Here is a 25,513-nt window from a genome sequence, read left to right as displayed (position 1 = left end):
GCTAGGGGGACAGCAATTTTGTAATTTATAGCCATCAATGGTAATTTTAATGGTGTGAGATAATGTGAGATTTCTCTAATGGCTCATTTTTTTTTATTGGTTACATGCTGGCCAAAATTTAATAAAGTTGCTGACCCCTAAACTTTTCCTTTAAATAATCACAAAAGAGAGAAAAAATAGAACACATATACCTAATTATTATGGTTAATATTTAATTTAATTATAATTATAAACACCATATATATATTACCATAATAATTTATCTTTTTTTTAAAAGGGCATGATAGCATTCACCTAAAAATGAATGTATGTCTTGTTGGGATTTTCGGTGCTTAAATCATTGCTATTGGTTGGTTTAAGAAGTAAATTTGTGATCATGTATTCATTGTTCTTCTCAATCTGAATATATGTGGTCTAAATTGAATAGGATAATATAATATATTAATATATTATAGATGAGAAATAGGGCTTTTGAAGATGGAAGAGTCAAACGGAAATAGAGCCCCACTAGCATGCGTATATGAGTATATATATAAACATGCATATACATTAACATACACAAAACAAAGTGCATCAGATTAAAGAAGATAGAGGATGAGGAGTGGTGAAGCTCCAAAGATAGTGCAAATTGAGACACGGTATGTGGAGACGGATGCCGTGAACTTCAGGGATGTTGTTCAGAGCCTCACTGGCAAGAACTCATCAACGGATTGGATTGGATCGGCAAGTCAACCAAATCAACTTCACAAACAACCACCTCTTATTGCTGCTCCTACTACAAACATACAACCTCAAACTATTAATAATTCCATGCCTTCTTTCAAAGATTTTGATACCTTGTTGCCATGGTTTTAGGCAGCTACACCTGCATTTGCATTCTGATGTGTATTGTTATTATTAAGTTTGGTTGTAATAATAATAATAATTGTAAGTTGCAAACTGTATGAATGAGCATTATATATATATGTTATCAGCTATTAAACAATTTTAAAAGTGAATGAAGAATAATCATAAAGACTGGAAATTATAGTTCAATCAGAGTGAGTAACTACTTCTAGATGCAGCTACTGATGTAATTGAAGCACCGGCATCAAAATCAGAAAGTAACACGGCCAACATTGGTTCCAAACTCACTTCTTGCCCTGTTGCTCAGTAGAAACGTTTCATTCACTAAGATATGCTGTGCTACTAGTTGGCATTAGCAAAGTGATACACAGTATAATGGTTTTGTATAAAAGGATTTTGGAAAACAGATGAACAGCAAAGATGGGCTGTTCTGCTGTTTCACGGAGCCCAGAAGCCCTACCCAGAAGCCCACTGTCTATTCTATTCTCTCCCATCAAGTCCATACACTTTACTAGGGTAAGTTACTGAACCGGACCGAAAATTACTGCAAACCGAACCGAAAATTACAACAATCGATTTAAAAACAAAAAAAAATGGTTTTTTTTTTTTACAAAACCGATCGGTTCGGTTCGATTTTCGGTTGATTCGATAAAAATCGAACCGAACCAAACCGAATCGAAGATATGCATCCATTTCAATGTTTTAACTATTTTAACCTTTAACCTAACAACAAAAATCTCTAACCCCTAACCATTTCAATGTTTTACTCTTATTATTTCAGTTTATTGACTATTTTAAACCTCTAATTATTGTGATTCATATTTTGTTCATTAGAAATTAAAAACCGAAAAAACTGACCGAATCAAACCGCTGTTGGTTCGGTTCGGTTCGGTTCGATTTGATTGTAAAAATAGCAAATCGAACGGTTGTGTGTTTGATATGTTCGGTTAATTTTTGGTCTAAAACCGAACCAAACCGAACCGATAACACCCCTATACTTTACGGCGGCTCTACTATTTCCAATAAAATATATACACATAATATTATTTTATTTGTAAAGCAGGACCAAATATAGGATATCTTTTTTTTTTTTTTTAATTTAGATTAGAGCAAGTATAAGATGTGATATGTGTTGAATTGAAGATTGGTTTGTGATAACATATCTCTGGGCAAACATAAACATGTGATGTGCGTCCTAATTCCCTTTTGGTGCCTGCATAGCAGATAAACCTCCCATACCTGCCACCTATCTTTCCTTTTCAACCAATTCTAAACCATGCTCTTCACTCTTTACTCATACGTTCTGGATTATATTCATATCAAAGCTTAAAGATATTCATCTTTTTTCCCTACACAAGGGATCAAACATTATATTGGGTATATCATATCATAATAAATTACTAATAAGAGGCTTAGCAACAGAGATATTAGTTACGCATCTTTTTCACAAACCATATTATTTTTATTTTTGGCACACACACAAGCAATATTATTTAACATAGTTCAAAACTTAAACATGAAGTACCTGCAAAAAGGTGACTATTCAAAATATAGTTCTAAATTTAAGCCCATATATTAACAACTATAATACCTGAATAATGAAAGTCATCAGACTCATACACTTTAATAGGAATATTAATGATTATCATAAAGCCACGAATAAACATAATCAAAAAGAATCTTGAATGCATTTTATACATCATTTAACCATTATAGTAAAGGTTTTATATACACACTACTCTATAGTATATATATATATCATATATTATATTCAGAAAAATCTTACGCATCAATATATATAAGTATTCATGGAGTGATGCATTAAGGTATCTCTTTAGCATTTTGTTAATATAATAAAAGTTGTTACGGATAATGGCATACAATGTAGGCACTTTGCATCAAAGGAACTTTTAAGACGTAAGCTTATTAGCTTTGTCTTCTTTTTATCTCTTTTAGCAGTTAGATCACATGCATGTGCCGATGCCATTTATAATATGTTAACAAAAACAAATAAAATAAAATGTTAATCCATTACTACTGCAATTTTAATTTGTAACATGATTCCTCACCTTATAACTCGGTCTTTATTGTGTGCATTATGAGTTATAACTCGGCGTTAATTATCATTTATTCTTTGCTTGTAATCGACACATTCGTTACCAATTTAATGACCATCATTTCAATCTTAATGACTAAACGGTCATAACATGAATATCATTCATCAATTCTATGTCTATGAAAGGAACCTTCTATATCTAATCTCGGGGGCAACATGATATAAAGCTGCGTTTGTTTCTAAGAAGACAAGACATTGAGAACATGATAGGACAAGACACTGAGATGAAAAATATAACAATAAAAATTATGAAAATTATGAAAATTCAATTTATTCACATTTTTTTTTTCATTCAAAAAATTTGAGATGAAAAATATAATAATAAAAAATAATTATGAAAAATTAACAAGAATAATAAAAGAAAAAATAAAAAATAAGTTGTGTCCCTTGTTAGTATCTTCGTGTCCTTCCTGTCAAGATGGACACAAAATACACTAATTCAGTGTCTCTGGACACATTGTCTCTGTCCATGTCTCTTCTGCGAAACATGATTTTGTGTCTCGGTGTTCCTGTCTCAGTGTCCTGTCTCTGTAAACAAACGCAGCCTAAGTTCTATATCATGTCTTACATCCTATATTCATAAAATTATTACACACAACACATGATAACTTATATTTCATGTCTTACATTCTATATTCATAGAATTATTCTTATACCTCTTAAACACTTACTGACTTGAGCGTCGGAGTGTCTTTTGCAGGTACCCATACTTCATCTTGATGGAGAGCTTACAAGTATTCATCGGCGGACGAGTTATACACCTGCCAATATCAACAAAAACATAACATATTAACATAGGGATGAATGAGGTGATGATGATGTGACATGGATGAGCTTACTATAGCTAGCATAGTGATACAATTAATAAATTGAATGAATGAAATATAATTGCCCAACATGTCACGGAAGTTATGCAAATGAGATAAATTGTAAGGTAGTGTGAGGATGGCAACGTCTCTATGAATGAATGGTTTACTGTGCGTAACTATAGGAAGCTGACTGAAAAGTCAACCATATCCACAACCATTGCATAATTAGCTTTATCTTAGGAACAATGTCTCATCCATCCAAGGAATTAATAAGACAGCTTTTATTTGTGGAAGAGCACAAGGCCAAGAGGGGCTTATTATTAGTATCCCACTACCTTTTCATTAAGATCTAACATATTATGACGTTTCATATCCTTCAAACTTCTTTGTAACTTATTATACAACTACCGATACATCATTTTTCGTTTCCTAAACCGCTAAACCAATAAGCACCTCTCTCATCTTCAAACCTCTTGAAATGTTCCTCTCCAATTTCATTCAGGCTTATCCCAAAATCAGCGAACCAATAAAAAAAACAAATTAAATCTAGGATAATAAATTTGAAGTACTTTTGTTGATCGGAATATATATGGTCTTATCTTGCAACATAAAAATTCCTTATCCTCTAACCAAAGACTGCTTTAGCCAAATTCGCTAACCAAAGCAAAAGGCTACCTTTTTTTGTGTCTTTCTTTTTCCAAAATTACGTAAGTAATTATTTTTGAAAACGCCTCTAAAATGACCAATTGCAAATGTAGCACATTTAATTTGTCTTCTTCCCAAAATTAAAGTACATATTCTAATTAAATACTAAAATAATATATGATATGGTATACATACTAAGCTAGTGACTCGTTTCCTTCCTTTATCGGTAACCAATTGAACAATGCAAAATTACGGCTACAAATGACATAGCTAGCAACAACTAACATTGTAATTAAAGTCTAAAAAATGGGTTCAAGCTAACTTACATTCATTACGATAAAAGAGTTAAAATTAAAGAAGGAGTGCTGCGTGCTCATCAGATCATACATGATCTGTAACCCAATAAATTAAAGAAAAATAACCTTGCTACTTACTTTGAGATTAGAGAGGCTATATAGAAAATAAAGGCGGAAGAAAAATTAAATGATGAAAAAACCATTATTATTAGGAAAAACTATATGTAACCAACTTTAAATCAGTCAAAAATAGAACAACTTAATTAATTATACATATAGTAATTAGTTTTATTTATTTATGATTTAAAATATTGGTTATTAAATGTTCCATCACATTCAAATTAGGAGGAGATACATTCAGTATCATTGCAACGTCTCTTCATCATCATTCCCTCTCCAAATGTCTAAAACATGATAAATCCGAAAATAGATTCAGAACCATCCAATTTACAAAGAAAAGAAACATCCTAATGCCTAATATAAACACCATTTACGTAGAGATTTTGGATTCACCCAAAGACATTTGGCTAATTTTTTGCTGGTATCCTCTTGGTTCCTAGTATTGTTGGAATTAATAAATGAACATACATAACTAATTTGTTTAAAACCACACTTTTCTTTTTAATTTTTTAATTTCACTAAAGTCCATTTGCTTTGAAAGAAATGAATGAAGATTTTGCTAGTGATGATATGATGACTGAACTTTCCAACTGGCGTCTAGCTCAAATACGGATGTATGCAGAAACTTGAAATCTTTCAGCATCTTGTTTGATTGATGAATGATTAGATATAAAGTAGTACAATGAATAATAATAATAAACGGTGCATGAATATTCTATTATTCTCCATATATATTTACTTCAATTATTGCTAATCTCGCTCATGATTCTATAAATCAGCCTCTTTTTTAATATTTCTTTTAGTAACATCGTCCGAAACTATATATCTGTAAAACGTTGTCTTTTAATTTGTTAGAATTGCTTACAATAAGACAGAGAGACAAGCTAAATACAGTTTGATTCTCAGCTCATCAGAATTATTAACTAAATTGTTGTTCCACAACCGTTATTAAGGAATTATACAGAATCTAAACCTGATTTTAATATAATCAAAGATGCTCACGGAAAAGTGTATGCCAATAATTTGTATTATAACATTGGCTCATCTCTTAATAAATCTTCTGCTTATGTATGTATTGTCAACCTAGGTTTAATTTTCAGATTTTTTGTTTTTACTAATAAATTATTTATAAGATATCTCTATCATCAAAAGTTGCGGTGAGGCTATCATATATTTTATAAGGTAAACAGCAAAAAATGGTATACAAATATTAAAAATCAACTATCATATATTTTATATAGACAATTAATTTAATAGTTAATTTTTTATGTATAGTTATCATAAAGGGATAAACAATAGTCATAGCTCTGTAATTTATATATGATTAGGGTTATGTAGCAATGTAAATGTGCTTAAAAAAATACTATACTATTTTGTTAATTAGTTTAGACTTGTGTGAGACTAGTTTAAAAATTAAATCAAGTAATGCATCTCAATTTTTTATTTTAGATTAAATTTTTTTTTCACTTTTCAGTATAGTTTAATAAAAACAATGAAAATATAAAATAAAGAAAAACAAATAAATATAAATATTTTTCAACTTTAGCCATGTCACATCAAATTAGTCATACATGCATGTACATAGTAATAAGATTCAGATACCAGTAATTTAGTGGAACAAGAAAATATAATAATACCGATTCTAAAAGATTAATGTCTATATATAGCAAGGAGAAAGACTAATACTCCAATTTCATCTGAGAATTAGTAGTTATAATTTTGATATATTTAGCAAAATTAAGATTTTAACCATCTAACAAAGAAAACAAATAAAGACATAGATCAACTCAAAAAAAAAATAATGAGGAGTTTTGTTTCATTGAATTCCAAAAGTTACGTTAATCGAATTCCTTTTTGTGAAAAGTTTATTGAGCTTCAATTCATGCCATCAATTGACTTCATTTTTGGGGATCTTATTATTAAGGTTAAGGATTCCAAATTAATTAAGAGCGCTATCAAAAGGTTCACAAAGACATAATTCTTGATAACTTAACGAACCATATAACTTTAATCAAAATAATAAATAACAAAACATGTATATATTCATACTTTACATCACATGCAGACCTTAAAAAACAATTTAGTCCTTGCTAATTAAATGGATATCCGAAGTCAGAAGCATGATGTATACATGCTTTTGTTTCAAAATCCATATATGTGATCATGTACTGCTGTGAAAAAGGGTGCAGATGCCTAAAATTGCTCAAAATTATGGTCATGAGAAAGCATCTCCAAGTCAAAAAGGGTCAGTGGCCAGCACCTCCTATTGCCTTTTCATACAAATAAAAGCACCGTATCTTCCCACGGCTCTTAACATTAAGTGCTCTAATAATAAAGGACCACTCCTGACTCTATATGATGTATATTAAAAATGTGTAAAATAATATATATACACATACACAAATTAGGGGTGAGCACAGGTATCCGATTATTCGTATGAATCCGAACCGAACCAATTAAATTGGTTCTGAAACTAACGGGTAATTGGGTTCAATCCGAATCAAACTGATAATTTTTGTTAGTGATTGGTTCGGGTATCGGTTTTGAGGGTGCGGAACTTGAACCAACCCGCGACCCCATCATATATTAATTAAATAAAAAAAATAAAAATATATATATGACTTTTTCATTAGACAATGATAATTCATTATTAATATGTTTGGATTTTAATAAGTTTAGTTTTTAATATATTTAGTGTTTAACATGTTTAGATTATTTCTATTGATGTTACATTTTTATTGTATTTGTTGAATTTTTAAGATAAAAATTTGGTTTTTTTATGAATTTCAAAGTCATCGGATACCCAATTATCCGAACCGAACCAATCCGTTCTTAATCGGTTTGGTTTGGTTCGGATACATATACAAAAAAACACAAATTTAAACCAAACCGAATCAAACCGACCTGTGCTCACCTTTATCACAAATAGATAAAACTAATTTTTTATTTAAAAAATGATATGTTGACTAAGATTAATAATTATAAGAAAGTAAATTAGTATAAGGAATGTGTGATGATTAAGGTGGTGTAATATTTGACCTTACCTCAAATATTGGGATACTGCGATGGATGACTTGCCTGTAATATTTAACCGACTAGTGGGGGATTTGTGTTTGCTTTTGATGGAAGAAAGTTGGCGAGTTGATGAGGGGTATTGAGGTCAAAATAATGAAAATGGAAAGTTGGCATGGTTGGAAAGAGACAACCTAGTCCAAAAGATTACACTGTTCATTAAGAATATGTGTATGGATGTATATATATATATATATATAAGGAAATTAAAGGGAGAAGGCAATTGAAAAAGAAGTGGAATACTGCTAAGGCAAGCTATATATCCACAGGAAAATCCACTTATTTGACCTCCTCCAAAAATATTCAAACAAGAAAAGAAAGGAATTCCAAAATAATCATATATATCTGCCATTTTACAATTCTACAATATAATCTCCTCCCATCCCTCCCTGATCAACTAGTATAATGGCAACAACAACAATAGGCATCACCTATATTATTATTCTTGTTGCATGTTTTCTCTCTTCATCATCAGGTACATACATACCCTGCTTTCATTTAATTTACTATATTTGTTCTGCTTTATTTTGTGTCTTCAATTCGTTCCATTCCATGCATGCAGATATTGGAGTTGAATCATTCGGAATCAACTACGGGCAAGTAGCAAACAATCTACCAGAGCCAGAGAAAGTGCTAACACTGTTGAGCACCCTAAGGATCACAAAGACAAGAATCTACGACACCAACCCTGACATTCTCAGGTCTTTCGCAAACTCCAACATGGACTTAATCGTGACGGTGGAGAACGAGATCCTAAGCCAACTGGACGATCCACAAGCGGCGTCTCAGTGGGTCAGCACCCGCATACTACCATACCTACCGGAAACAAAGATCAGCGGAATTCAGGTTGGAAATGAAGTCTTCACGGACGACGACACCACTCTCATCCAGCACCTTGTCCCTGCAGTCATCAACATCCACAACGCTCTCACCAAAGCAGGATACTCCAACATCCAAGTCTCCACGCCCAGTTCTCTGGCGGTTCTGGATGAGTCTTACCCTCCTTCTGCCGGCACCTTCAAGGCCGAGATATCTACAATCATGTACCAGTTCTTGAACTTCCTCTCAACAACCAAGACCCCCTTTTGGATCAATGCATACCCATACTTTGCATACAAAGACGAGCCTAATCAGATTCCACTCGACTACGTTCTCTTCAATCCCAACTCGGGAATGGTTGATCCCAACACCAAGCTTCGCTACGACAACATGCTCTATGCAATGGTCGACGCCGTTTACTTCGCCATTGCCAAGATGGGCTTCAAGGGGATCGAGGTCAGAGTCTCTGAAACCGGTTGGCCTTCCAAGGGTGATGTAGACGAAGCTGGTGCAACTCCGCAGAATGCCGCTACTTACAATCGTAACTTGTTGAGGAGGCAAATGGCCAATGAAGGCACACCTTTGAATCCCAGGATGAGGTTGGAGGTTTACTTGTTTGCATTGTTCAACGAAGATTTGAAGCCTGGACCTACCTCTGAAAGAAACTATGGTCTTTTTCAACCTGATGAGTCTATGACTTACAATGTTGGCTTCTCTGCTCTTGCAACCACATCTTCTTCTTCATCGCCGTCTTCTTCCTCTTCTTCTTCCTCCGCCTCCTTTTCCCTTGCCTCACGTGCCACTCACACCAAGGTACATGCTGTAAATGAAGGCTTTAATACTTTTAATTAAAACTATCCATCTTTCTATTAGAATATCATAATTAAGAAACAAAATCAGAAAAATATCAAAGAGGATTAGAAAAAAATCAATGTAATTTATTAGAATATTATTCCATAAAGAGTGTATTCTTAGTCTATATATTGGTAAGAATTTTGTAATCACAAAATGAAAAATATGAATAACAAAAATAATATTTTTTTAAATAATTCTTCCTTTCTTTCCTAAACTCTTTGATATTTTTCTTATTTTGTTTCCTAATTATGATATTCTAATACTTTCTAAATCTCACTCGATGTGGTACATACATACAGGTAGTTCACAAGGGATACCATCAAAGCTTCATGTTTTGGATGTTTGTGTATTGGGTAATTTCAGCCCTTTATGTGTGAACAAAATTACAGTGCATCATGCGGTAATTCAAGTGGCTAAAAAGGTGACCTGTCTCACAAACCAAAAGGAGCTTTCCAGAATCTGAAATACTACTTCATGAACTCTATCTATTAAAGGCAACCTAGCTAGCTATTTTGTGTAAAAAAAATAGAAAGCACACGCTTTCCAAAAGATTGGGCAGCAAAAGAAAGGAGTTCAATTTCGATGGGGGAGAGAATTGATGATGAAGATTATTAGTACTACCAAACATCTTAATTCAAGTGGCTATACTTTAATTTCTTTCATCCACTTAACCCCACCATTAGTCACATTATTCTAGCAACATTACCATGTGGCCGCAATGTGATGTGAAATTTAGCTTATTTTTAGGTACATAAAGGGACAAAAACGCCACCTCATTCTTTCAGTTTCGATGCAAGATGATGTTGCAACAGAATCATTTCTAGTTTAAAATACCAAATATATCTTAGCTTCTACGTTCCTCATTATATGTAAAGTTTTTAATCTCGCTTTTGTTTCTATCTCACTTCTTTGCCATATTCGTCATTTATGTTTATTCATTACAAGGCCAGGTACAACTATACAATTTTGCATATATATAGTTATAAGATGTGAGAATATATAACCAAATTTTTGTTCTTAAAGAGCTTATTAGGCTTCCATACGTTGATAAAACTTGCTGATTTTAAATTTCATTGGCCTAAAGAAGAAAAAAATGTGTGACAGCTTGAGGAGAAAGAGTAAAGGCTATCTTTCTCTGCATTATAATGCATGAGAGAGTATTATTGAGGCTAGCCTACTCTATCTTATATGCGTCATCCTATTGGTGGTTATGAAAAGCTTCCTATCTTGTAAGTAAGGTGGAATCCATTAGTGTTATGCAAATCACTCGTTAATTTCTACAAAATTGAAATCTTCTAATATTAATGTATAAATTATTAAAAAAAATTACTGTTTATATTCCAGTATATGCATAATAGAGTTAAATTGTAATAGCAATAATTATTATAGTTAAATGTGGTAATCTATTAAGTATTTAAGGAAAGTGAGAAACCAAACCTTAAAAGCTAGCTATTAAAAAAAAGAACTACTCTCCTTATATACAACATCAAGCATCCCATACTACTCGATGTGGGACTTTGAGCACCCCATAATACCCAAGTCCCTAACATAATCTAACATGAATCAAAATTTTATATTTAAATTAAATGTTGTATATGGAAAATAAGAGGTTTCTTTCTTTCCCACAATATTCCACCTGATTCGAATAAGTTAGTTGATGAATCTGAATGCATTTGAAATTGGGTTAAGGTACATTCTTATTTCTTAAGATGGTCGCATAATAAAATGATGATGATGTAGGACTGTTATTCCTTCTCCCTTTAGGCACTTTTGCAACCTTGAATATGCAAAAGTGTAAAAAAGTTAATGATGAAAATGTAATTAAAAAGTACAGAAAGATAAGGCTACGTTGGGTTATTTATAATAATTATCCAGAAGAGGACAATGGGGCGGTCGTGCTTTATTCCTTGGCGAAATATACATCAGCATAGGGCCACCATAGAAATCTCTTTTTCAAAGGGAGACTTTAATATCAATATTTTAAGTCCTTCTATTTTCTTCTGTCCTAAAGCGGAAGAATGAAAGCTCAGGGAAAAGGTGAGAGAGATGGATAGGTGTCTATGCATGCTAACGTGGTGCACATGAACCCCTCAGAAAATCAAGAATATGTATGTGTCATTGTATTTGAACCTGCTGCTTCCTGGAGACAAGTGATGTGAGAATGCAGACAGTAATTTGGGCTTTACTGAGATTTGATTAATAGTATCATAGGGTTGGGGTCCCATTAGATATAAGTTACATAACTCTACCATGTGAAGTGCTACTTCATAAATCATAATCATTCTTAAGCTTATTATGCTGCATGTATCCGATTCATCTGCAAAAAAGTAGCTTAACTGTCCATTCATATCTCAATTATATTCAACTGTATGTCATTATTCCATTACATGTTTTCTATTATTCAAAGGTAATAAATCATAGAACTGTTACAATAATGTAAAAACATGAATTATGCGGAGTACCTTTCCAACTTTGTCAACAAGTGGATAATAATATTTGTGGAAGGCTTTATATTAAAATCAATTCACTCAGGCTACATTTATATTACAAATTATGAATTGATTATTGGTATAATAAAAATAAAATATAAGTAATTCTCATCGACAGCTTCTCTTTCATCACTGTCATCAAGGCTTGTACTAGGCTTTCTAACCTTGTCTTTGGGCGAGGCCTGCTTTTTCTTAATTTCAGGAATAGCATTTCTTCTGTGTCTACAGGAGACTTGGAGATGCCCACAACCTGTTTGATGAATTTTCCCAATGAAATGACTTGGTTTCATGGAACACTTTGATGGCTGTCACCTTCTTGCTTCTCAGCCTAAGCTGACCTTTCATTTGTTTTGGAAGATGCGTTGCTGCGAGGTCCAAGACAGTGTTGCAACTGCATTGAGTCTTTTGTCGGCAACTGCTGACATGCGGGATTTTCTTGGAGGCAAGTGTCTCCATGGTTACTATATCTGACTAGGACTTGGTTCTAATTTGAATGTTCTTACTGTATTGATTGATCTCTATACAAGAATGGGTCGTATCTATTTGGCTTTGATGGTGTTGCCCAAAAGGATGTTATCTTGTGGAACTGTTTGATCGGCAAGTATGCATGGACTACTTGGAAAAGTAGTGAAATTGTTGCAGCAAACGAGACTTGAAGGTCTTAAATCTAATTTTTCTACCTTAGTTAGGTTGCTTTTAGGTTGCCCTGCTTATGGATCTATGCAAGTAGTACGATACGTTACTAGTTTTATAAAAGATGAGAAACTAGAGTTGGATGCAGTTTTTGGAACAACACTTGTTAATGCATATGCCAAATGTGACTTTCTAGACAAAGCTACAAACGTATTTGAAAGGATGAAGGGTAAAGATAGAAAAGTATGGATAGCCATGATTTCAGGTCATGGAATTGATGGCCAGCCGACTAATGCTGTTAAGCTTTTCAACAGGATGGAGAAGGAAGGGTTTAGACCAAATGAGGTTACTTTCTTGGCAGTTCTCAGTGCTTATGGCCATGGAGGGCTTGTAATTGAGGGGATGGAAATTTTTAAGAGCATAGTCTGCAAATATGACTTTTCACCACGAGTTGGACATTATGGATCTCTCATTGATCTTCTGGGTCGAGCAGGGATGCTACATGAAGTGCACAAACTAATCGAAAGCTTGCCTATTAAGGGCAACGTAACCGCATGGGCTACATTGCTTTCTGCTTGCCTAATCCATGGTGATGTGAAATTGGGGGAATGTATGAAACATGTGCTAAGTAGTATTTATACAGAGCATGTTACAGATAGTCAGATTCACTCCTGATTTTTGGCATTTACATTGCTGCTGGAAGAATCTCAGATCTAATCAATGCTAAGAAATGAAGCAACTAATGCTACTACAGTTGAAACTGTGGGACAAAATATGTTAAAGGAAGCTGGAGTCAGTATAATTGAAAATGATAATCAGGAATGAAGATACTAATGGTTCAAGTAAAATTTTTTGTTGTATATATAGAGAGAGAGCATAATTAGTTCTTAACTGTATATCATTATATCATCTTTCTTTTTTATATATATAATTTTGTGAGGTATTCTTAATTACTTAATTCTTGCTCTAATATGTCATAAGAATGTGATAACATTATAATACTTCAATTAATGATAATTCATTTAAATTATAAAATCTAAAAAGTAGGTGAATTTATGTTAACTTAATTTGTCTAATAAAATAAAGTATTAAAAATGAATTTAATAATTAAAATTTATTTAAAGATTAAAGTGTTAAAAAATAAAGATGAATCACACACTGTAAACAAAAAAAAATGTATTTTGTCGTATATATGGAGAGAGCATGATTAATTCTTAACTGAATATCATCATATCATCATTTTTTTTTAATTTCGTGAAGTATTCTTAGTTATTCAATTCTTGCTGTATAATCTTTCATAATATTTCAATTAACAATAATTATATGATTATACACAAGACGGACTATAGAGATCTGATAGATGCATATATTGTCTTAGAAAACATGTCACGAATTAAAGGATGCAAATCTTGCCAGCCTTCGTTTTGAGAAACTGATAATGTTTTGGAAGCCACTTAAATAAAGACGCTTAAAACGTCTTTTTTTAAAGACGTTTTTTAATAATTAAAAAATTTAATCTATATAATCAATCAAATTGTGTTATTTTTATCAAAATTAGATCAAACAAATCGATTTGACCAAAAAATCGATAAATCCTACAATAATACTCTTATTATAGAAAATGACTACAATAATACTCTTATTATAAAAATGACTTAAAATATTTTTATTATATATATTAATTTTAAAAATCCTAAATTCTAATTCTATGATGGCATAGAAAAAAGAGAAAAATTAGAATTTAAAATTTTTAAAATATATAATAAAAATATTTTAAGTCATTTTTTAGAATAGAGGTATTATAGTTATTTTTATAAAAAATATTAATTTAAATCGGTTCAAGATTTGATTTATCAATTTTTTGATTAAACTGATTTATTTTGTCTAATTTTGACAAAAATAACACAATTTGATCGATTATATAGGTTGGATTTTAATTATTAAAAAAACATCTTTAAAAAAAAAGACGTTTTAAGCGTCTTTATGTGAGTGGTTCCTAATATTTTAGGCTAATTTTAGTAATCTTTATATTTCCTGATAGAATGGTTTCCACATTACAACACACCCATGAGAAAGGTTGTGAGTTATTTCTGCATTCGTATATCGTCCACCCTAGTGCTTATGGTATCTTTTCATTTCGAATATAAATCTTTGCTTGGAGAAAGGAAAATATATCTGAGGAAAAGGTATATACATTTCTTTGCATGCCTTCCAAGACTAGGATCACAATAAATATGCTTCATTGATAGCATTTTGGAAGCAATATATACACACAGACACACACTGAGAAAACATGAAAATTGATTTCACATGGAATTACTATTGAGTGTAATGATGAAGCAAGCAGTAGAAAAATTTTCTAATTTTTGGTTTGCTCAAAGTTTGAGCGAATGTGTGAGGAATTGCATGACATCAAAGTATGAGATAGATGGGAGGACAGCTACAGTGTATGTGATCCTTGGGTGTGTGTCTCTATGGATTTGTTATGTCATAAAGAGAAAGAGAAGGCCCAGGCTCAGGCCCAGGCCCACAAACGATGATGACGTAAGGAGCTACTTGGCTGCGGATATTGTACATAGTGGAGCCCTAGCACGGCAGAGATTGGAGGATTTCAAAGCGGCTAAAGCGAATCCAGAAACACTTGACAAAGCTGAGAAGCTTCTAGAGACTTTACTTGAACGAGAACATCCCGATTTAGTCATGCTTCAGGTTTCACACCTTCAATCAACCCTTTCTTTCTTTCTTTCTTTCTTTTCTAACTGTATATATTGAATTTGAAGAAAACGGTGGCGAAGCTGGAAATGAGTGGCAGAGAAGATTCGGCAGTGGAAATACTTACAAAAGCAATCAAACGAGCGAATGATGTAAATAAATCACACGAAGCTTACGAGTTCGAAATGCTATTGGTTGAAATGCTGATTTACAAGGTATTTATTTGAATGGAACAAGATAATGAAAGGTTTATGAAAGAAAGTATTAATAATTAAGTTTCATATATACATGATGGGGCTCATTTTTTTGGATGTGAGAAGTATGTGTGTTATGTTTTGTTGTGGAGAATGTGGGTGCTAGACATAGATGTGGGATAGTTTTTTCTAAATCAAGAAATGAAAAAACCGGACCATTTGAATTCTTTGTGAAAAAAATTAAGCCTATTAGTCAGACAGTCCGATTAGTGTGGAAGAAAAAGTTTAAATTTTGGCAAAAGTAATCGGACTCTTCGATTTATGTTTAAAATATTAAAAAAATTTAAAATACATAAATCGAAAAGTCCGATTTGTGTTCCAAAAATTAGACGGTCCAATTTTTATTCCTGACACCACAGTTGTATAAAGTATCTATACACTCCATAACTATATCCTATACGTTTCCAACCACATCTAAATTAAAAAGTGACATGATGGTAGGGGAAGTTTGAAGAGGCCTTGAAATGTACGTGCTTGGAAGATGAGTTTCTTAAAGATGCACGGCGCCCACTATACAAGGTACGTACCGTACGTACATCTCTCAATAATCATGCTCTGCTGTTTCTGACTCACTCTGTTTTCACAGGCAATGATACAGGAAATGCAGGGCAAAAGGGGTGACGCTCTAGCCTCTTGGGACGAATACGTTCATGTAATTGACCCTCATGTGCATTTTGATCTACTATATGTCCCACGTTTTCTCGAGGCTTCACCCTCTGAAAATTTCGACGACTTTGAAGGAAAAGTCAAACGACTTCACAAAGCCATAATCAAATCCCACCAAGACCCCAAATAATCTGCACTACAAGCATTTCACCTACTATGCTTTATTATGTAAACTCTAAATCAATCTGTGTTAATATCAAAGTGTTGTATTTATTTATTTTAATGAAATACTACATACATATTTTCATGCGTTCAATTATTATTAACAACTTTCAGGGTAGGTATTATTGTAATAACAATAATTAAGAATCAATGACAACTATGAAAGGGAATCATTGGTTTGTTTAATAAAGTAAAATATTCATGAATTCTAGCTAATGCCCATTGATTAAGGAAAAAAAACTCATCTTTACAATATATACATATTCTACCAAATAACAAAATACGATAAAGCAATATCAACGTTGATAATGACACCATACAATCAAGTTTTTAAATTAGATCTTAATGGCGCCGCCTAACCTAAACCTTGTTTTAAATATTATATATTTGTCTTTATCTAATCTTGACCGATTCAGGTTTTGTTGCTTTCGAACTAACTTGCGAGAATACCCCCACTTTTATGCAGGGCCCAAAAACCGTCCTTTTTCTAGGCACACATTACACATATGAACAAATTGTTGTTCTCTCATCATCAATGCCCTCTTTTTTCTGAGAAAGAGCAAAACTAAGAATGCCATTAAACAGAAAAATAATAAAACAAAGTTTATGGGGAAGCTGATTACCACTACCAAACCTCTAATCTTCCAATCCAAGCTCCTCTGTTTTTCTCTGTTATACCTCTTCACAACTCTTTTCGTCGCTCTCTACACCATTCTCTCTCAATCCAAATGCTTATTCAGATCTTCCCCTTTGGATCCAATTCAGGATCCTCTCTTCTCTTACCCTTCTTCCTATGGAGAGCACAAGTATGCTGTCTCAACCACACGTTCTACATGCACTTCTCCTATTTTCTTTTCAGGTGCTCTGCGTCGATTCCTCTGTTCTGTGTGATTCTCTCCCAATATAGAAAATGCTGAATTTGTGTTGTTGTTGTGATAAAGCTGAAGAATTTCCACTAATGGATTGTGGTTATCGGATTCAGATTACTTGGATGTTGTGAAGGAGATCAAGAATTTGATCAAGGACTCTTCATCAGCTGAGGAGTCGAGTGCTCTGCGCTACATGCAGGGGAATGCAGAGAGTTTTGGTGGGAACTTGAGCATCAAGGCGAGGTTCTCTTATTTCGATCATCAAATTGATAACACTCAAGTACCCTGCGGATTTCTCAAGAAATTTCCAACCAGTGATTCCGGTGAGTTCCGAATTTTCATGATTTGATGTTTGATAATAGTATGCTTATTGTCATAAATAATCTGAATTATGATGGGAATGCACTTTGAGGCTTGATTTAGATCGAATTGCGATGGAGAAGTGTGAAGGTGTAGTAGTAGTTTCAGCAATCTTCAATGACCATGATAAGATACGGCAACCGAAGGGAATTGGTGGGAAAACAGTGGAAGAAGTGTGTTTCTTCATGTTTATAGATGAGGTGACAATGAAGGGTCTTGAAGATCATGGAATGATAGGGAGGGAATCAAAAGAGCATAAGATAGGTGTGTGGAGGATTGTTAAGGTTGTGAAGGAGTTGTATGAGAGCCCAGCAATGAATGGGATCATACCAAAATACTTAGTCCATAGGCTGTTCCCAAATTCGAAATTCAGCATTTGGGTGGATGCAAAGTTGCAGCTTGTGGTTGATCCTCTGCTGTTGATTCATTCGCTTGTTATATCTCAGAATGTGGACATGGCTATATCAAAACATCCTTATTTTCTTCATACCATGGAAGAAGCAATGGCAACTGCCCGATGGAAGAAATGGTGGGATATTAACGCCTTGAAGCACCAAATGGAGACCTACTGTGAACATGGACTCCAACCATGGTCCCCAACCAAGCTCCCTTATGCTTCAGGTAACTTTGAAATTTCAAAAAATAATTAATTACCATGATGGTTACTTGCTTGGTAAGTATAATCCAATCATCTAAGTCTATAGGAAAAGTCTAGAGGGCCAGCAACTTTGTTAAATTCTGGCCAACATGTAACCAACAAAGAAAAGTGAACAATTGGATGAAATCTTACATCATTAAAACCATCATTGATAGCTATTTGATGACTACAAATCACAAAAGTTGCTGCCCCCTAGCATTCCTCAAGTCTATATTCTATAATTACATAAACTATAGCATTTGACTTTTGCAAGTTACATTCAATTTAATAGTTGTGCCGCAGTTAGGATTGGAATGGCTTCAATAGGGGAAGGTACTTCCCATGAATTTCATTAAATAATAGTAAAAAAAAGTAGATCACTAAAAAGTAATCACGGCTACTCCGTGAAATGTGGTCCCAAAGTTCATCTTCTTTGCTTTGGATCTAGTTTATGCTTTGGGGGCAGCGAACTCTAATACCATATCATGAAACCACTCATCCCAAAAGCGTAACGTGATAGTACAATGTAACACTAATGATTATATCTCTAATACTTCCTAAACCTCCATTGTACACATTGTACGCTTAGGTCATTGGCTCCCTGTACTTATTCTTAATTAAGATGCATGAGATTGTGTATGTTTTGGACAGATGTGCCAGATAGTGCTGTGATCCTTCGGAGGCATGGAGTGGGAAGTAACCTATTCTCTTGTCTAATGTTCAACGAGTTGGAGGCATTCAACCCAAGAGATCAATTGGCTTTTGCATTTGTGAGGGATAAGATGAAGCCCAACGTTACCATCAACATGTTTGAGGTGGAAGTGTTTGAGCAGCTGGCACTTGAGTTCAGACACAACCTCAAGAATAAACGCCATGGGAGCCTTTTGTCCACTTCAGCAAGGACCAAAAGGGCACACCCTGGTTTCTTGTATGTTAATGCCACCTGTTGCAGCAAGTGCCAGAAGTATCTTCTCACCATGTGGGATCAATCCAATCATTGATTATATTCTTCCCATTCTAAAACAAACACATACCACATTTTTATGTACATATATACTTTTACATCCTACACCAATTTCATTCCTAATTCTTTTTTTTTTTCTTTCTATTATTTGATTGACTGGAATAGAATAAAATTACATCAAATCTAATTGTCCAATAATAATTAAATGTGAATTTAACTAATTTATTTTTCAATGTTCACTTTAACGGAATGCAACATGAAAACCTTTTAAAAGATTATCATCTTATTCCTGCTCTCGTCCAATTTAACTATTTTATGATATTTTATAAAGGTAAAAACTCTAGATGAAAATTTAGTCAATTCAGTCAAATCATTTAACAGCTCTCAAGTATCAACTTTATTTAAAATTAAACTGCACCTGGATTTTCACCTTTTATAAAATAAGTATAACTATAGTTATTTGCAGTATTGCATATAAGAGAGTTTAATAGGCGCTTGTTTTTTTTTTTTCGACAAAAGTAAAGAAAATTAAGAAAAAGAAGAAAAGAAATAGGGAAGACCAATTATTTTATTAATATATAGAGAGAAAAGCTGACAAGATGTTGCATGTTAATAGAATGTTCCCTCTTCCTTCTGCCATTTTGTAGTTATTGGCGATTAATTATTATGATGTTGGGTGGCGTATAGTGTGAAAAGAATAATGGAAAATATATACTTATGATGAGAAGAATTTGCTTCTTAATTAAATTAAATAGTGAAAGGTTCCGTGATCCTAAAGTATAGCAGCTTAAGCCTTAGAATGAGCAAAAGTTTAAAATCTAGATTTTGCGTGCCCCTTACTCTTCCCTCATCACCTCACCTCTAAAAAAGTCTATAAAGAAGAAAGAATAGAAGCTTATTATTTGAATAGTGGTTATATATGAAATAATATTCAAAATAAAAATGTATTATATTAAGTAATCTAATTAAAAAATAAATAAGAATTCTAATTATTTTTATGTTTGAAACGTGTAAATAACCTTTTTTTTTAATTGATTGAGAATATGCTTGATTGGAAGAAAGTTAATTCAACATTATTTATCACGACATGATGTGGCTCCACAAATAAGAATAATAATATTATATTAACATTCTTGCATTGGGCAATGAACATAGCATGCATGGCTCCCTATATAGCAAACTAAAAACGCATTCTAGTAGTCATCCTCATATTGAAACAAAACGTTTTATTTTATTTTTGGAATTAATAATGATGAATTTAGTTTGTATTGGTGGTGGCACATGCATCGTGTAGAGAGCTCTCTATAGCTATAATCAATGGCGTTATGCATGCATGAACAAGAACAAAACAAAGTAAACGCCACGATTGGTTTATCGTTTTTGTATTATATATATATTTTTGGTTCCCCCGACGAAGAGAGATGAAATAATGCAAGCTCACATGATACCTCCTACATATAATAATATAGCAACGAACGTAACACTCTCTCCCATTAATTGGAGCATTTATAATTCTATATGACATAGATACTTTAAGGATATGGTCATTTATATTACAAGCAAAGCAAGTTAAGTATTATAACAGAAAATTAAAAAGCAAGAAAGTTAATTTGATGAATAATTGGTGTTACAATTAATAAGCAGCGTAGCTAAAAAGAAAAAGAAAAATGGTTGGTGTTAGTATCTTGAACGATGTTGTGCATCCTGGCTCCTATTACAGCAAATATATATATATAATGAAAAATTGAAAAATTGAAAATTGAAAATTGAAAAGCAATTGATATAATAAAGAAAGGTGAGATCAAAATTAAACCTTGTTTGCATTGATCAAGGGCGTTGTGAGGTGAGGTGGCAGTGGAAGGAGGAGTAGGCGGAGTTAGGCTGATCGTTGTGGCACGGCGACGAACCCGACGGCGGCACGAATCCCTTTGGTAGCATTACAGAGAATGCTCTGCTGCTGCTGCTGCTGCTACTTAATGAGTTCTTGTTCTTGTTCTTGTTATTGTTCTTGTTCCTCTTCTTCTTCATCATCTTGTAGTTCCTTTTGACGATCCTCCTCCTCTTCTTGATCATGTCACCATCATCATCTTTCTTGTTGTTCTTGAGGAAGAACACTTGGTGGTACTGGGAAAGTGCGGTGGCGCTGCTTAATATTGGAGAAGAAGAAGAAGAAGAAGGGTTGGGGTAGTGGTTGTTATTGAAGGAGGAAGAAGAAGAAGAATGAAGAGTGATAAGGATGATGAGAAAGAATAAGAAAATGGTAGCCATGATGAGGATTGAGGATGAAACAAATTAAAAACGGAAATGGAAATGAGAGTCAGAGAATTAACAACGCCAATTCCAATGCTACTACTTCTCATACTACATATACTGTTACTCATTTTCATTAACTCAATACTTATTATTACTTACCTCCCAAAATATATTATTATCTAAAACTCTTCCAATATCAACTGTAATTAAACACTAAATTTCTACTTTAATTTACTCAAACAACGGATATATAAGTGAAAAACTACCACAATAAATTTAATATTATATTTACCAACATGTTAAGTATAAATAAAAAATCAACGATAAAATATATATTAAAATACAAAATACAAATTAAAAATTAATTAAATAACATATATATTTAATTATACAAATTAATATATCATGTAATAGGACCAAATTTTCATCATATTTTTATTTTGGGATCAATTTTTTAAAAATTATTAATAAACTAAATTATACGAAAAATAGCCACTAAATTATAATATATGTATAAAATATATATTAAAATATATAATTTATATTAATAAAGATATAATAATTAATTTATATTTGTATATAGGTGAAAAGTGAAAACTCAGGTGCAGTCGACTTTACGTGAAGTTGATAGTTGAGAGCTGTCAGATGATTTGACTGATTTGACCTATCAACTTCACGTGAAATCGACTGCACCTGAGTTTTCACCTTAAAAGTATTTTATAGCTGTAATAAATAAAGGGATAAATAAACAATGGTAAGTAACTTTGAAAATAGTTTAAGATTGGCCGAAAGCAATTTCAAAACATCTCCACCAAATACAGAAAATTACTTTCTGCTTGCACTTGAAATTGTCTTTATTCAGTTTTTTTGTGTCCCTTCCTAGCAGTTGTAGGTGTTAATTAGTTCTTAATTAGTTAAGACATTTTCTTAGATAAATTTTGTATGCTACTGAGGCCCGAGGGAAATGAAAACTTAATAGCAATAAGACTAAGGTGAATTTGATGCTGTTGGTGTTTTATTTGTCACTATCCCTTTTTATTATAGGCTGCTACCAAACCAACTTGTACAGTTTGCATTTATAGATATTAACCATTGAGATAAGGTGGCAGCCTGGCTACCTTTGATTTCTGCGTTTATTTTCTTGATTTCTCTAAAACATACATACAAAGAGGATCTAAGAAGCATACCCGTAGAAGTTATTATAAGAAATTAATAGAGTCATACTTATTATCATTGTTGATATTTAGTAGATGAATAACATAAATTATTTTTATTTATATCCAACTACTACTACCGCTTCAATATTTTCTTTTGAACTATATTATCATCTTTTTTCTCCCTCTTCAAAATGTATAACTTTTCTGCATGACAAGAATTTTCAATCTCATTCCACGTTTTTTAAATTTATTAAGTTTCTTCTGACATTCCAGTTTAGGCTAATATGTTGTAATTTTTTATTCAACAGTCAATATTATGTACCAATATATTTCATTGAAGAATTTGTTACACCTTAGCATATAGACATTATGAAAAATATTATATACACCCAAAAAATCAGCCATTAAAAATTTAAAAATATTATTAGAGGAGTCAATAATATATGTAATATTAAAATAAAATTTATATAAATAAATTATATAATATAAAATACATTACAAATATATATACTTTTTTAAGAAGAGATAAATATGACAAGAGAAAATAAATTAAATTTCAATTCAATTTATATCTATTAAAAATATTTAATATTAACAACGAAAACATAAGGTAACTTATATAAAAATAAAAAAGTAAAAAAACTAAGGTTAAATACCAATTTTATAATAAGAATAGCGAAAAATAAAAAGTGATAGACTTTATATAAAGAAATAAAACAAAATTTAATACCTCAATTATAATTATTAAAAAAATAATATTAACCAGGAATTCTATAACTTATAAAGACGGAAGATTATGAAAAGATAAAAATATAATAAAAATTCTAAAGTAAAATATAAAAATATAAAAGGTTAGGCCACTTAGAAAAAAAAATCTTATGTAACAAAATAAAGTAAATAAAATCAAATCTTCAAAAATGATTGTAGAATTATTTTAATTTCTCTTTTAATAATAGATTATAAATAGATAGATGATATATATGTATTGTTAAATTTATTTTTAATATATTTTCTATAACTCAATATGTATTTTACATTAATAATTCATTTGATGACTGATTTTTTTGTATTAATCTAAAATAATTTTAGCGGTGATGTTATACATATAAGCATTTTTATAATTAAATCCAATTAAGTTGGCATAAGCTCAACAAAAATTTTATGTACGCATATATCATGCGTTTTTTTTTTCTCTAGGCTTCTTCAGCATAGAAATTATTTGTGTGAATGTGTTTTGTTAGTTAGATGTGTTAACATTTTAAACATGTGGTCCTTAAAAAATTTTTTATTGTATACCAAAATTTATGCTATACATATTTTATTAATTAGGTTTCAATATTATGAATATATAGTCCTTAAAATTTTTTATATTGTGTACTAAAATTTTAATATTATGCCTATTTTGTTATTTGGTATCAATATTTTAAATATGTGATTTTTAAAAATTTTTGGTGCTATGTATTAAAATATTTATATTATGTACTAAAATTTCTGAATATATATAGAGAAAAAAAAGAAAAATATTATGAAAATAATGATAATTAAAGGAGACAAAAAAAAAAAGAAAGAAAAGAGAAAAGAAAGAGAAAAAATCAAATAAAAGATGATAACTTCACACTGTTAGGGTCGGGACCAATCTTCATTGGGGCAATGGGGTAATGCCCCCAATCCTAAATATTTTACATAAAAATTAGAGAGGTTTGCAGTGTAGTTTGGATCTATTTTAAGTTAAAAATTTATTCGATCTAAATTTTATTAATTTTATTTGTGGTACGGTTTGAATTAGATATTTTTTTTAAAAAAATTCGATTCGATCCAATACAATTTCAAACGATTTACATTAGATTGGATTTACGGTTTTATAAATTAAAAAAATTAATATATATAATAAGTCTCAACATCAAATTTTAAATAACCAACAACGACGACATAATAAGTCTCAACAATATCTTAAAAACCAACAATAACATAATAATAAAAATAAAATTATAAATTAATTAAAATAAATAAATAAATAACATTTTGAACATAAAATATTTATTAAATAATAATAATACTTTTTTTTTACCAAAGATAGAAGACTCGAACCCGCAACTTCTTGATTGAGTATGGGGAGACTATGCCATTGAGATATAACTCATTGGCTAAATAATAATAATACTTGAATAATATAAAAATATATAACAAATTGAACATGTTATAAGTATAATTGTAAATGTAATAACAAAATAATAACATTATAACACATTGTGTGATTTGAATTGGATTGGATCGATTATAAAAAGTAAATTCAAAATTCGATTCATCCAACTGTTTGTAAGAAATAAAATCCAATTAAATCTAAATTAGTGCAATTTTAATCGATTTTCGATTTAATTAAATCGGTTTAGATTTTAATAGCCCTAATAAAAATGCTATTACCACTTGTTTTAAATGTATACGTATTGTTGAGTTGATTTTCATTATTTTGTAACAGAAATGTTTGGTAACCAAAGAAAATCAGTCATAACTTGCTTTATTTAGCATTCATTAATTGTTACGACAATTAATTAATGTTAAATAAGGCAAGTTCTGAGTGTTTTTTTGTCTACCTAGCATTACCCATTTTGTAATATTGTAAGTCTTGCAAAATCTTCTACGAGTATAATTATGAGTTCAATTCTTACTATAATCATCTCTTTTCTGTTTTTTTTCAATATTATCTATTTTTATTTTTTTATTTTTATTTGTTTATATATTTATTTCATATCATAATTATATATATATATATATATATATA

At 31.5% G+C, this 25,513-nt stretch overlaps 4 protein-coding genes and 1 long non-coding RNA gene across 5 annotated transcripts; 4 read left to right on the top strand and 1 right to left on the bottom strand.

Moving 5' to 3' along the window:
• Positions 1 to 7,791: 7,791 nt before the first annotated feature.
• LOC112784261 (glucan endo-1,3-beta-glucosidase 14) lies at positions 7,792 to 10,477 on the top strand. The gene is made up of 3 exons (XM_025827415.3): positions 7,792 to 8,379; positions 8,467 to 9,536; positions 9,878 to 10,477. Exons 1-3 carry the CDS (start codon positions 8,310 to 8,312, stop codon positions 9,953 to 9,955), a joined length of 1,218 nt encoding a protein of 405 aa, XP_025683200.1. The 5' UTR covers positions 7,792 to 8,309; the 3' UTR covers positions 9,956 to 10,477.
• A 1,947-nt stretch (positions 10,478 to 12,424) lies between these two features.
• On the top strand, positions 12,425 to 13,375 carry LOC112783465 (pentatricopeptide repeat-containing protein At1g26900, mitochondrial-like). The gene is made up of 2 exons (XM_029296290.1): positions 12,425 to 12,509; positions 12,768 to 13,375. Exons 1-2 carry the CDS (start codon positions 12,425 to 12,427, stop codon positions 13,373 to 13,375), a joined length of 693 nt encoding a protein of 230 aa, XP_029152123.1.
• Positions 13,376 to 14,758: 1,383 nt separating this feature from the next.
• LOC112784847 (uncharacterized) lies at positions 14,759 to 16,700 on the top strand. The gene is made up of 4 exons (XM_025828178.3): positions 14,759 to 15,409; positions 15,481 to 15,627; positions 16,108 to 16,185; positions 16,253 to 16,700. The coding sequence occupies exons 1-4, from the start codon at positions 15,011 to 15,013 to the stop codon at positions 16,460 to 16,462; spliced, it is 834 nt and encodes a 277-aa protein (XP_025683963.1). The 5' UTR covers positions 14,759 to 15,010; the 3' UTR covers positions 16,463 to 16,700.
• Positions 16,701 to 16,910: 210 nt separating this feature from the next.
• Positions 16,911 to 19,506, top strand: LOC112784846 (alkaline ceramidase TOD1). Its single transcript, XM_025828176.3, has 4 exons — positions 16,911 to 17,353; positions 17,477 to 17,686; positions 17,787 to 18,344; positions 19,012 to 19,506. The coding sequence occupies exons 1-4, from the start codon at positions 17,101 to 17,103 to the stop codon at positions 19,359 to 19,361; spliced, it is 1,371 nt and encodes a 456-aa protein (XP_025683961.1). The 5' UTR covers positions 16,911 to 17,100; the 3' UTR covers positions 19,362 to 19,506.
• A 1,273-nt stretch (positions 19,507 to 20,779) lies between these two features.
• On the bottom strand, positions 20,780 to 21,660 carry LOC140182631 (uncharacterized). Its single transcript, XR_011878598.1, has 2 exons — positions 21,138 to 21,660; positions 20,780 to 21,035 (listed from the first exon to the last, which is right to left on the bottom strand). It is a non-coding gene; the product is annotated as an uncharacterized lncRNA (long non-coding RNA).
• Positions 21,661 to 25,513: the final 3,853 nt, after the last annotated feature.

Source organism: Arachis hypogaea, chromosome 20, assembly GCF_003086295.3.
Source record: "Arachis hypogaea cultivar Tifrunner chromosome 20, arahy.Tifrunner.gnm2.J5K5, whole genome shotgun sequence".
Taxonomy (NCBI): Eukaryota; Viridiplantae; Streptophyta; class Magnoliopsida; order Fabales; family Fabaceae; genus Arachis; species Arachis hypogaea.
This window is presented reverse-complemented; position numbering and strand designations above follow the sequence as displayed.